This window comes from Amblyraja radiata, chromosome 14 (assembly GCF_010909765.2).
Source record: "Amblyraja radiata isolate CabotCenter1 chromosome 14, sAmbRad1.1.pri, whole genome shotgun sequence".
In the NCBI taxonomy this organism is placed as follows: Eukaryota; Metazoa; Chordata; class Chondrichthyes; order Rajiformes; family Rajidae; genus Amblyraja; species Amblyraja radiata.
Genome location: NC_045969.1, coordinates 23,213,284 through 23,227,601, shown reverse-complemented (window position 1 = coordinate 23,227,601; position 14,318 = coordinate 23,213,284). Strand labels below are relative to the sequence as shown.

Sequence of the window (14,318 nt, the reverse complement as noted above, 5' to 3'; positions counted from 1 at the left end):
CCAGGAGGGACAAACAATGATTCTGGAAATGACAGACAGGTTTAGAATGGCAGATCAAAAAAAATGCAGATGATGTACTGTGTCAACATTTTAGAAGATGAGGTGGTGTTTCTTGAACTTGCTTTGAGACTGGGACAGTTAGGAGGCCAAAATCTGCATGGTCAGAGTGTGATGGAGAATTGAAGTGGCAGACAATTGGAAGCTCATGGTCACCCTTAGTGACCTTTTACAGATCAGACTGACGAAGTATCCTGACGTGAAAACTTCGTCTGCCTAATTCTCTTCACAGATGATGCCTGACCTGCTGAGATCCTCCAGCACTTTGTTTTTCGTTCAAGGTTCCAGCTTTTGCAGTCTCTTGTGTCTGCATTGGGTTTACGCTGTGGATAGGAAACGCCACACTGAACATTAAATGCAGTTTACCAAACTGGAAGTAATGAAGTGAATCTCTGCTTCTTCTTTAGAATCTTCTGCATCTGTACTAATTTGCTTTAAGTAATAAGTGGAAGTGTCCAAGATATGTGTACCAAAAGTGTCTATGAAATGAGTGTATGGTCAGAAAACAGACTCATTAGGAGTCTGAAGAAGGGTTTCGGCCCGAAACGTCGCCTATTTCCTTCGCTCCATAGATGCTGCTGCACCCGCTGAGTTTCTCCAGCAATTTTGTGTACCCTCATTAGGAGACATATCTTGTCTCTGTGACTGGAAGTTCACAAGGGAAACCGTTGAAACAGATTTGATCACATTTATACATTCCTGGCACATCTTTAACTCTCTAGGAAGCAGCATTGAACGTGGAACACCTGGGGCAGTGAGATCACCACCGGGAGCGAACCATGGCCAAGATTGTGACACTGTTGGGGGAGAACCTGGGGCTGATATGGTCAGATTAACCACTTCATTCCATTAACCAGCACTTGTCAAGTCAGATGCCAGATAGCTAAGCGTTTGACTGGGTAGACAAATGGTCTGAAGAAGGGTCCTGACCCGGAATATCACGTATCCATGTCCTCAAGAGATACTGCCTGACCCGCTAAATTACTCCAACATTTAGTGTCCTTTGCCATACCTGCAGGTTTGTTGCCACCTTGTGGCGGTCCTGCACAACTCTGTGAGCAGTGAGGCCTGATTTTGATCAGTTCCTACAGAAGAGGCTGGTTGGTTAATGTGGTGATCGAATGTAGGACCGGGAAGGGGGGGGGGGGCATTTGAGAGAAGACAGACAAGCTTGAAAACAAACACCCTGCCATTGCTGCGAGCACGGAATAAAACCGAAAACACTGGAAACAATCCCTGAAGAAGGGCCTCGACCCGAAACATTGCCTATTTCTTCTCTCCATAGATGCTGCCTCACCAGCTGAGTTCCTCCAGCATTTTTGTCTACATCAGATCAGGCAAATCAGTATAGTATGGGGGGTTATAGTTATAGTGTGTGAAAATCTGTGGATTTGACATTAACTCTTATACATTCTGGCCCAGCTGAAGTCACTACTTTCTTCATGGATGCTCTCTGAAGTACATGTGACTGACATGTTACTACAGTTGGGGCAGGCCACGTAGACATGTTTTATTGATGCACGGATCCCCACGTTCTGGTGCCGACATCGTCACTGATGATGTGGCTTCTTGATAACCAAATGAAAAAGATTTGAGCTGCCATGTGTTTTTGCCGAGACTGCGTTAACATGCTGTGCCTCCTTTCTCTACTCCAGTGGTAACTCTGCGTACAGACAGTGCCACCAAAGCAGGCAGAAGGATGAGAAGAGTCTCTACAGGGTTATCAGATGATTCTCTCGCTACAGACAGCGGAGTCTTTGAAGCATTAAATAAAAGGTGATAATATTTATCTGAAAACTGGGGAAAGGAATGAGGGGGAAGGACTGGACCAAGTGTGTATGGCTGGTATTACTTGTATATACTCATGGGGCTTTACAAATGTTTTGCCCTGAATTTTGATTACTTATGGAAGTGTCAAGGTGAAATATTTCCTGTGACAATCTCGCCAAGAAATGTTCTCACATTTTGCAAATTATCTTGCACCTTGACTTGTCACTGGCTTCATCTCGAGCACTTAGAACATTGGCCTCTAATTCATTTAATTGGGATTTATAATTATAATATGTACTCCCTTTCTCAACACGCCCCCTCTCATTGTCTTTGTTTTCTTTATATCTTCTTTCCCCCTCTTTCCCCTTATCTCTGTTTCTTTTGTACTGTTTGACTCGGCTTTTTCACCCTCTCTGTCTCTCCCTCCACATTTTCCCTTTCTCATTCAATCTCAGCCCACTCTCCGCTTCTCACACTCCCCGTGCTCCCCTCTCTTCTCTCTTCCCTTTTCCTCTGCCCCATTCCTCTCTGCTCTCCCCCTGTTCTCCCACCCTTAAATCTTGGAGAGTTCAGTTAGAATATTGATAATTTGAGCAACTTTCAGGGCCACCATCTCTGCACTATCATCTCAACCCATCTTCTTGAATTTTGGTGAGATAGATTCTGTGCAAAGACAAATATCAGGCGTTCAGTAAAAATCTCAAAAAAAGGGGGTCAGAATTCTATCTCCTTCATGTATCAAGTAAGATGAAGATTCACGTTTTTTCCCCAATGCTTAATAACAAAATGAGCCTTTCCTAAAGTCTGATCATGCTGCACGAGTCAATGTGCCTAGTTTTGGTCACCATATTTTAGTAAGATTGTGTGGTTTAAGAGAGATGCGGAAAAGATTTACTGAATTGGGTGCAGAGCTGAGAGATTTCAGCTACATCATTAGAATGAGGAGACCCTGCTTGATACCAAAAAGGGTCAGAGGAAATTCTCTCGAGGTGTACAAGATCATGTCAGGTTAAAGTAAGGTAAGAGTGTTGCCACCGAGTTCGGGGTTGTTGCACATCTTCAAAGAGCAGTTCACAGTGCAAGGACACAAATGTAAATAGTCATTACTCTAAGTGTGTAAATTTGTACTTTCTAATATTGTGTATTAATGTTCAAATGTTTTTATTTGCAGGCCGGAGGATACTGAAGAAGCTCTGTACAATAATAGTTCCACAACATTCGATTTGCCACAGATAAAAATGGGACTTGTGTAAGTGTCTGACTGATTTATTATTACCCTTTAGGGAACGAGATTTGTCATTTTGTTTTGTGACTAACCCCTGATACTTCTCATCTGCATTACTGACTGGAGTGGGCAGTAAATACCAGCTTCAACAATGGTGCCTACATCCCACGATTAGATGAAAACAGATGATCTGGTTATTAAATTGTTTATGGATCAGTTTGCAAATAAGCACCCTAATGACATCACTTCTTTGACTCCACTAGTTGCCAAATATACTATATAAATACAAATGCCTTCTTTGCCAAACACACTTACAAAATCTTTGGATCCGCAGGTACGATGACCGTGATGAAAGCTTGCTCATTCACGTGCTGCAGATGAGGAATCTTGCTGCTCTACAAGTGAAAGATGGGAACAGAATGTAAGTTGAAAACTAGAGCAACAAACCTGTGAGTCTTGAGGCCCATGTTCTATCACTGTTGTGTTTATAAAGCTGGCCATTCTGTTTGTATTAATCAGAGCCAATGTTGATTGTGCATCCATTTTTTAATCCACTCTCAAATAGATTTTAGTTTAAATCTTTTTATTTGAATTTTGAATTTAACCGCAATTTGCATACATACAATGATAACAGACAGTGATAATCAGGACATAATTGTACAACAGTATGTAAACGACCCTCAAAACCCTTACCCTTACCCTTACCCACCCTCGCCACCCGGGAACAAACAACACTCACATACGTACACATCCATACAAATACGATAATAAAAAAAATTAAAAAAAAAAATTAAAAAAAAAAAAAGGAGGAAAAAATAAATAAATAAATAAATGAATAAATAGATTGTGGGGAGGGAGGGGGGGGGAAGGGGTTGAGGGGATAGCAGCTGCAATAAGACAGAGCTGTGATAGAGGACACTCAGTCCTCTTCCGAGTCCGGAAACAAGTTAAGAGAGTTAACAAGTTCCAGGAAAGGGTTCCATGTATCTAGGAATGTCTTGGTAGAGCCTTTGAGAGAGAACCTAAGTTTTTCAAGCTTTAAGTTGTAGAGCACCTCCTTGATCCAGCGGGCGTGTGTCGGGGGACGGGTAAGTCTCCAGTTAAGCAAAATCAGTCTCCGGGCTAACAGGGTTGTAAAAGCCAGGACCCGCTTCAACGCAACAGAGAGGTTGGTGTTGGGGGGAATACCAAAAATAGCTGACAGTGGGTTTGGAGGAATAGTCTGGCCATAGGCTCTGCTTAGCACGTCGAAAGCACTCCTCCAAAAGGTTGCTAGCTTAGGGCAAGACCAAAACATATGACTATGGTTGGCAGGGGATTGATTGCATCTGTTGCAGGTGTCTTTAACAGCGGGGTATATTCTAGATAATCTTGCGTTTGTGTAGTGGACTTTGTGAAGGACTTTGCATTGGATTAGGCCATGACGGGCACATATGGAGGAAGAATGGATCAAATCCAAGGCAGAGTCCCATTGCTGGTCTGTTAGTTTCATATTCAGCTCGCCCTCCCACGCAGCTTTTAATGAGGTATGAGGTTTCAATATAACCGACCCTAATAAGTTGTACAAAAAAGAGATGCATTTCTTCCGGTTGGGATCTAGAGCTAGGATGGAATCGGTCAGGGTTTCAGGGGGACGATTTGGGAAATGGGGGAATATCTTCTTCACAAAATTCCTAATCTGGAAAAAACGAAAAAGGTGGGAGTTTGGGAGGTTATAGTTGTACGAAAGCTCTGCAAAAGACGAAAAAATACCATCCTTGTATAGGTTTTTGATACTACTGATGCCATTACTATGCCAGGTTTTGAATGCGGAGTCTGTACTTGAAGGATTAAAGATGTGATTTTTAAGCAGTGGGGTCAAGATGGAAGGGCCTTGTAAACCAAAGTTTTTCCTAAATTGACTCCATATCTTGAGCGAGAGGGACGCAATTGGGCCTGCACCCGCAGATGTTATAGAAAGGGGGAGTTGAGAGCATAGGACAGACCGCAACGGGAGATGTGAACTCGCCTTTTCCATGTGTACCCAGGTCGGTAGGTGGTCGCAATCATCATTCATCCAGTACAGGATTTTTTGCAAGTTAGCAGCCCAGTAGTATCGCCTAATCAGAGCCAATGTTGATTGTGCATCCATTTTTTAATCCACTCTCAAATAGATTTTAATGGAACTTCTGAGCAGAGGACATTTACACACCAGGCAATTGAATGGTGCACCAGTTCTCATAGTTTGCAGTCTCACTGTGTTTCAGAACTCTTCCAGTCAGTTGTCTATTCAGCAATGCTCCAGTTCGCAGTGCAGACTGGGCGATCGTTTCGTTGAACACCTTCGCTCATCCCGCCTTCAGACTATATCCCGGTTGCCAAACATTTTAACCTCCCTTCCCATTCCCATACTGACCTTCCTGTCCTGGGCCTCCTCCACTGTCAGAGTGAGGCCACATGCAAATTGGAGGAGCAGCACCTCAATATTTTGCTTGGGCAGCTTGCAACCCAGCAGTATGAACACTGACCTCTCTAATTTAAAGCAACTGTTGCATTCCCTCTCTCTCTCCCTCGGTCTTGACATAAATATCACGTATTCCATTTCTCCAAAGATGCTGCCTGACCCGCTGAGTTAAACCAGCATTTTGTGTCTACAACCAGTTCATTGCTGGATGTAAGGGTGAAACGTTCAGAGCTAATGGAAATGAACTGAAAACTTTATGGGCCTTGAGAGAGCAACTGAGAAAGGGGAGAGAGATTGGGTGACAAAAAGCTAATGGTGTTGTCTTTGAAACTCTAAATGTCAAATTGTGAATTGTGTTAATGTTACAGATACATCAGGATTTCGTTGCTCCCACTTGACCCTGGCACAACATTTACTTTCTGCTCCAAGGCCGTAGATTTCCAGCCAGTCACCACATTCAATGAATCGTTCCAAGTGCCAATTCTGCCCAGTATGTTGAAGTTAAAGACTCTGCAGTTGGATGTCTGTGCCATTGACCAGCAGATACAGGAGGAGCTATTGGTGGGTACCGACTACTTGCTGTCTGACATCCTCGTTCGCACTGCAAGTTTGGAGCAACTGTGAAATGACCTTGGTTTTGTGTTGATATTGAACTTGTGTAAACCCGATGCGAAGTCTCAAACTTTAAGTTTGAAGAGCCACTGCCGCCAGGCAGATTCTTTCCACATGCAATCCTATTGCTGTATTCAGACACTATTAGACTGCTGCTGATGGTTATGGTTTTTCCCCATATTGCTTAATTCCTTTCAATCAAAGAGCTAAATCTAACTCTTGAAAACATCCAGTGAATTGGCCTCCACTGCCTTCTGTGGCAGAGAATTCCACAGATTCACAACTCTCTGGGTGACATTTTTATTTCCCTCATCTCAGTCCTAAATGGTCTACCCCTTATTCTTAAACTGTGGTTCTGGACTCTCCCAACATCTGGAACATTTTTCCTGCATCTAGCCTCTCCAATCCTTTAAGAATTTCATATGTTTCATATGTTTCTATAAGATACCCTCTCATCCTTCTAAATTCCAGTGAATATGAATCCAGTCGACCCATTCTTTCATCATATGTTAGTCCCGCCATCCTGGGAATTAACCTGGTGAACCTACGCTGCACTCCCTCAATAGCAATAATGACCTTCCTCAAATTAGGAGACCAAAATTGAACATACTACTCCAGCTGCAGTCTCACCAGGACCCTGTCCAACTGTAGTAGGACCCCCTTGCTCCTAATCTCTATTCCTCTCGCAATGAAGGACAATATGCCATTAGCTTTCTTCACTGTCTGCTGTGCCTGTATGTTTACTTTACAAGCACACCCAGGTCTCACCCTGCAGCCTCATAGCATCCTCTTCGCAGCTCACACTGCCACCCAGCTTTGCGTAATCCGCAAATTTGGAGATGTCACATTCAATTCCCTTGTCCAAATCATTAATATATATTGTAAATAGCTGGGGTCCCAGCACTGAGCCTTGCGGTACCCCACTAGTCACTACCTGCCATTCTGAAAAGGACCCGTTTACTCCTACTCTTTGCTTCCTGTCTGCAAGCCAGTTCTCTATCCACATCAATACTGAACCCCTAATACCGTGTGCTTTAAGTTTGCATACTAATCTCTTATGTGGGACCTTGTCGAAAGCCTTCTGAAAGTCCAGATATAACACATCCACCGGTTCTCTGTACTCCCTCTATGGCAAGAATGTCTTTCCTCAGATTAGGAGACCAAAACCTATACTCAAATCCTTTTGCTATGAATGCTAACATACCATTCGCCTTCTTCACTGCCTGCTGCACCTGCATGCCTACTTTTAATGACTGGTGTACCATGACACCCAGGTCTCGTTGCATCTCCCCCTTTCCTAATCGGCCACCATTCAGATAAAAGTCTACTTTCCTGTTTTTGCCACCAAAGTGGATAACCTCACATTTATCCACATTATACTGTATCTGCCATGCATTTGCCCACTCACCCAGCCTATCCAAGTCACCTTGCAGCCTCCTAGCATCCTCCTCACAGCTAACACTGCCCCCCAGCTTCGTGTCATCCGCAAACTTGGAGATGTTTATTATTACATCTTTAATAATCGACTCAAGCATCTTCCCCCCATAATTCCCTGTTTTCTCTCTCCCTCGTTTCTTAAAAAGTGGAGTTACATTGGCTATCCTCCAGTCCACATGTGCTGATCCAGAGTCTATAGAACATTGGAAAATGATCACTAATGCATCCACGATTTCTAGGGGCACCTCCTTGAGTAATCTGGGATGCAGACCATCAGGCCCTGCGGATTTATTTGCCTTCAGTCCCAATAGTTTACCTAACACCATTTCCTGACTAATGTGGATTCCCTAAAGTTCCTCCCTGCCACTAGATCCTCAGTCCCCTAGTATTGTTTGTGTCTTCCTTAGTGAAGACAGAACCGAAGTTTCCTTGTTTCCCATTATAAATTCACCTGTCTCTGACCTACATTTGTCTTCACTAATCTTTTCCTTTTTACATATCTAAAGAAGCTTTTAGAGTCCGTTTTATATTCCCCGCAAGCTTTCTTTCATGCTCTTTTTTCCCCACTCTTAATTAACCCCTTTGTCCTCCTCTGTTGAGTTCTAAATTTCTCCCAGTCATATGGTTTGCTGCTTCCTCTGGCCAATTTATATGCCTCTTCCTTGGATTTAACACTATCCTTGAGTTCCTTTTTAGCCACGGTTGAATCGCCTTCCCCGTTTTATTTTTTTGCCAGATAGGGATGAACAATTTTTGGAGTTCATCCATGCAGTATTTAAATCATTGCCATTGTATTTCCACCATCAACCCTTTAAGTATAATTTGCCAGTCTATCCTAGCGAACTCCCGTCTCATACCTTCAAAGTCACTTTTCTTTAAGTTCAGGACCATAGTCTCTGAATTAACTGTGTGACTCTCCATCCTAATACTGTTGCCCAAGGGGCTCTGCACGGCAAGATCACTAACTAATCCTTCCTCGTTACACAATACCCAGTCTAGGATGGTCTGCCCTCTAGTTGGTTCTTCTACATATTAGTTTAAAAAACCATTCCGTCTACATTCCAGGAAATCCTCCTCCTCAACGCTGCCACCAATTTGGTTGGCCCAATCTATATGTAGATTAAAGTCACCTATGAAAACTGTTGTACCTTAGCTACACGGATCCCTAATTTCCTGCTTGATGCTATCCCCAACCTCTCTACTGCTGTTTAGTGGTCTGTGTACAACTTCAACAAGCGTTTTCTGCTCTTGGCTATTTCACAGTTTTTCCCATACCGATTCTACAGCATCCAAGCTAACGTCTCTCCTTGCTATTGCATTAATCTCCTCTTTAACCATATAACCATATAACAATTACAGCACGGAAACAGGCCATCTCGACCCTTCTAGTCCGTGCCGAACACGTATTCTCCCCTAGTCCCATATACCTGCGCTCAGACCATAACCCTCCATTCCTTTCCCGTCCATATAACTATCCAATTTATTTTTAAATGATAAAAACGAACCTGCCTCCACCACCTTCACTGGAAGCTCATTCCACACAGCCACCACTCTCTGAGTAAAGAAGTTCCCCCTCATGTTACCCCTAAACTTCTGTCCCTTAATTCTCAAGTCATGTCCCCTTGTTTGAATCTTCCCTACTCTCAGTGGGAAAAGCTTATCCACGTCAACTCTGTCTATCCCTCTCATCATTTTAAAGACCTCTATCGTCCCCCCCTTAACCTTCTGCGCTCCAAAGAATAAAGCCCTAACTTGTTCAATCTTTCTCTGTAACTTAGTTGCTGAAACCCAGGCAACATTCTAGTAAATCTCCTCTGTACTCTCTCTATTTTGTTGACATCCTTCCTATAATTAGGCGACCAAAATTGTACCCCATACGCCAGAATTGGCCTCACCAATGCCTTGTACAATTTTAACATTACATCCCAACTTCTATACTCAATGCTCTGATTTATAAAGGCCAGCACACCAAAAGCTTTCTTTACCACCCTATCTACATGAGATTCCACTTTCAGGGAACTGTGCACAGTTATTCCCAGATCCCTCTGTTCACCTGCATTCTTCAATTCCCTACCATTTACCATGTACATCCTATTTTGATTTGTCCTGCCAAGATGTAGCACCTCACACTTATCAGCATTAAACTCCATCTGCCATCTTTCAGCCCACTCTTCCAACTGGCATAAATCTCTCTGTAGACTTTGAAAATCTACGTCATTATCCACAACCCCACCTATCTTAGTATCATCTGCATACTTACTAATCCAATTTACCACACCATCATCCAGATCATTGATGTACATGACAAACAACAGTGGACCCAACACAGATCCCTGTGGCACCCCACTAGTCACTGGCCTCCAACCTGACAAACAACCATCCACCATTACTCTCTGGCATCTCCCATTCAGCCACTGTTGAATCCATCTTGCTACTCCACCATTAATGCCCAACCATTGAACCTTCTTAACCAACCTTCCATGAGGAACCTTGTCAAAGGCCTTACTGAAGTCCATATATACAACATCCACTGCTTTACCCTCATCAATTTCCCGAGTAACCTCTTCAAAAAATTCAAGAAGATTAGTCAAACATGACCTTCCAGGCACAAATCCATGTTGACTGTTCCTAATCAGACCCTGTTTATCCAGGTGCTTATATATATTATCTCTAAGTATCCTTTCCATTAATTTGCCCACCACTGACGTCAAACTAACAGGTCTATAATTGCTAGGTTTATTCTTAGACCCCTTTTTAAACAATGGAACAACATGCGCAGTACGCCAATCCTCTGGCACTATTCCCGTTTCTAATGACATTTGAAATATTTCTGTCATAGCCCCGGCTATTTCTACACTAACTTCCTCAATGTCCTAGGGAATATCCTGTCAGGACCTGGAGACTTATCCACTTTTATATTTCTCAAAAGTGTCAGTACTTCCTCTTCTTTGAATCTCATAGTTTCCATAGCTACTCTACTTGTTTCCCTTACCTCACATAATTCAATATCCTTCTCCTTGGTGAATACCGAAGAAAAGAAATTGTTCAATATCTCCCCCATCTCTTTTGGCTCTGCAGATAGCTGTCCACTCTGACTCTCTAATGGACCAATTGTATCCCTCGTTATCCTTTTGCTATTAATATAGCTGTAGAAACCCTTTGGGTTTACTTTCATTTTACTTGCCAAAGCAACCTCATATCTTCTTTTAGCTTTTCTAATTTCTTTCTTAAGATTCTTTTTACATTCTTTATATTCCTCAAGCACCTCATTTACTCCATGCTGCCTATAATTATTGTAGATCTCCCTCTTTTTCCGAACCAAGTGTCCAATTTCCCTTGAAAACCATGGCTCTTTCCGATTTTTACTATTTCCTTTCAACCGAACAGGGACATAAAGATTCTGTACTCTTAAAATTTCACCTTTAAATGTACTCCATTTCTCTTCCACATCTTTCCCATAAAACAAAATGTCCCAACTTACTCCTTTTAAATCCTTTCGCATCTCCTCAAAGTTAGCCTTTCTCCAATCAAAAATCTCAACCCTAGGTCCAGTTCTCACCCTCTCCATAATTATATTGAAACTAATGGTATTGTGATCACTGGTCCCGAACTGTTCCCCAACGCATACCTCTGCCATCTGACCCGTCTCATTTCCTAACAGGAGGTCCAGCACCGCCCCTTCTCTAGTAGGTACTTCTATGTATTGCTGCAAAAAACTATCCTGCACACATTTTACAAACTCCGACCCATCCAGCCCATTTCCTAACAGGAGGAACAGCACCTCATATTCCGTCTGGGGACCTTGCGTCCGGATGGCATTAACATTGAATTCTCCCAATTTTGCTAGCCCTTGCTGTCTCCTCCCCTTCCTTAACCCTCTAGCTGTCTCCTCCCACCCTCCCATCCGCCCGCCCTCGGGCTCCTCCTCCTCCTCCCCTTTTCCTTCCTTCTTCCCCCCCCCACCCCCCATCAGTCTGAAGAAGGGTTTCGGCCCGAAACGTCGCCTATTTCCTTCGCTCCATAGATGCTGCTGCACCCGCTGAGTTTCTCCAGCAATTTTGTGTACCAGCCCATTTACAGAATGTGTTTCCCAGTCTGTGTGGAAAATTGAAATCTCCCACAATCACTACCTTGTGCTTACTACTAATATCTGCAATCTCCTTACATATTTGCTCTTCCAATTCTCGCTCCCCATTTGGCGGTCTATAATACACCCCTATAAGTGTTGCTACCCCTTTCCCATTTCTCAGTTCCACCCAAATAGCCTCCCTAGACGAGCCCTCTAATCTATCCTGCCAAAGCACTGCTGTAATATCTTCCCTGATAAGCAATGCAACACCTCCACCTCTTGCCCCTCCAATTCTATCACACCTGAAGCAACGAAATCCTGGAATATTTAGTTTCCAATCACAGCCCTCCTGCAACCATGTTTCACTGATCGCCACAACATCATACTTCCAGGTGTCAATCCAGGCTCTAAGTTCATCCACCTTTCTTACAATGCTCCTAGCATTAAAATATACACATTTAAGAAACCCACCCTCTCTTATTCTCTGTTTATTGTCTTTTTCTTCTCTCTCCCCTACATTTTGGGTCAGAGTGCTACCATTCTCTGCCTCCTGCCTCACACACTGACTGCTAGCTTTCCCAATTTGAGTCCCTCCTCCCAACCATACTAGTTTAAAGTCTCCCCAGTAGCCTTTGCAAAACTCCCCGCCAGGATATTGGTCCCCCTCGAGTTCAAGTGCAACCCGTCCTTTCTGTACAGGTCGCACCTTCCCCAAAAGAGGTCCCAATGATCCAGAAACTTGAATCCATACCCACTGCACCAGTCCCTCATCCACTCATTTATCCTCCACCTCGCTCCATTCCTACTCTCACTGTCGCGTGGCCCAGGCAGTAATCCTGAGATTGTTACCTTTGCAGTCCTCCTTAACTCTCTACCTAACTCCCTAAATTCTTCTTTCAGGACCTCTTCTCTTTTTTTACCTATGTTGTTGGTACCTATATGTACCACAACTTCAGGCTCCTCTCCCTCCCATTTCAGGATTTCTTGGACCCGTTCAGACACATCCCTGACCCTGGCACCAGGGAGGCAAACTACCATCCGGGTCTCTTGTCTGCGTCCACCGAATCGCCTATCCGACCCCCTGACTATAGAGTCCCCTATTACAATTGCCCTCCTCTTCTTTTCCTTACCCTTCTGAGCAACAGGACCGGTCTTTATGCCAGAGGCCCGGCCGCTGTCGCTGCCCCCAGGTAGGCTGTCTCCCCCACCCTTACTCAAACATGAGTACTTATTTTCAAGGTGTACAGCCACCGGGGTACTCACCAGTCCCTGCCTCTGCCCGTTGCCCTTCCTAACTGTGACCCAGTTTTCTGTCTCCCGTGGTCTTGGAGTGACCACCTCCCTGTAACTCCTATCTATGACCTCCTCGCTCTCCCTGACCAGACAGAGGTCATCGAGTTGCTGTTCCAGGTTCCTAACATGGTCCCTTAGGAGCCCCATCTCGACGCACCTGGCGCAGATGTGGATGTCTGGAGGGCACTCAGACTCCATGACCTCCCACATCTGACATCCAGAACAGTAAACTGCCCTGGCCCTCATTCTCCCCCTTAACCGAATACAATAAAGCCTTACCCGGGATACAAGCCAATCAGCTGCTTCCTCTAGTCCTGTAACGGCTGCTTCCTCTAGTCCGTTCGACCAATCAGAGGCTTCCACCAGCCCCCTTAATTTGAAGTGTGATCTGCGAATGGAACGTTGCAGATTTTGATAGTCCTCCCTCTGTAACGGCTCCCGGGCCTCTGTTGAGACCAGCCCCGCGATGGGTTTTTTAACTCACCACACGAAGGTCGCTCCTCCCTCTGTAACGGCTCCCGGGCCTCTGTTGAAACAAGCCCCGCGATGGGTTTTTTAACTCACCACACGAAGGTCGCTCCTCCCTCTGTAACGGCTCCCGGGCCTCTGTTGAGACCAGCCCCGCGATGGGTTTTTTAACTCACCACACGAAGGTCGCTCCTCCCTCTGTAACGGCTCCCGGGCCTCTGTTGAGACCAGCCCCGCGATGGGTTTTTTAACTCACCACACGAAGGTCGCTCCTCCCTCTGTAATGGCTCCCGGGCCTCTGTTGAGACAAGCCCCACGATGGGTTTTTTAACTCACCACACGAAGGTCGCTCCTCCCTCTGTAACGGCTCCTGGGCCTCTGTTGAGACAAGCCCCGCGATGGGTTTTTTAACTCACCACACGAAGGTCGCTCCTCCCTCTGTAACGGCTCCCGGGCCTCTGTTGAGACAAGCCCCGCGATGGGTTTTTTAACTCACCACACGAAGTTCGCTCCTCCCTCTGTAACGGCTCCTGGGCCTCTGTTGAGACAAGCCCCGCGATGGGTTTTTTAACTCACCACACGAAGGTCGCTCCTCCCTCTGTAATGGCTCCTGGGCCTCTGTTGAGACAAGCCCCGCGATGGGTTTTTTAACTCACCACACGAAGGTCGCTCCTCCCTCTGTAACGGCTCCTGGGCCTCTGTTGAGACAAGCCCCGCGATGGGTTTTTTAACTCACCACACGAAGGTCGCTCCTCCCCCTGTAACGGCTCCTGGGCCTCTGTTGAAACAAGCCCCGCGATGGGTTTTTTTAACTCACCACACGAAGGTCGCTCCTCCCCCTGTAACGGCTCCTGGGCCTTTAACCAGCAATGCCACCAACTCCTCTTCCTTTCTGTCTATCCCTCCTGAATATTGAATACCACTGCGTGTTTAGCTCCCAGCCT

At 44.9% G+C, this 14,318-nt stretch overlaps 1 protein-coding gene across 1 annotated transcript in view; it reads left to right on the top strand.

The window, feature by feature from the left end:
* wwc3 (WWC family member 3) overlaps positions 1-14,318 on the top strand; it is a 173,565-nt gene that overhangs the window by 143,890 nt on the left and 15,357 nt on the right. The window contains exons 12-15 of the mRNA XM_033032781.1: positions 1,713-1,833; positions 2,999-3,076; positions 3,387-3,473; positions 5,864-6,056. Of these exons, the coding sequence (XP_032888672.1) occupies positions 1,713-1,833; positions 2,999-3,076; positions 3,387-3,473; positions 5,864-6,056 (479 nt within the window). The remainder of the gene's footprint in view (positions 1-1,712; positions 1,834-2,998; positions 3,077-3,386; positions 3,474-5,863; positions 6,057-14,318) is intronic.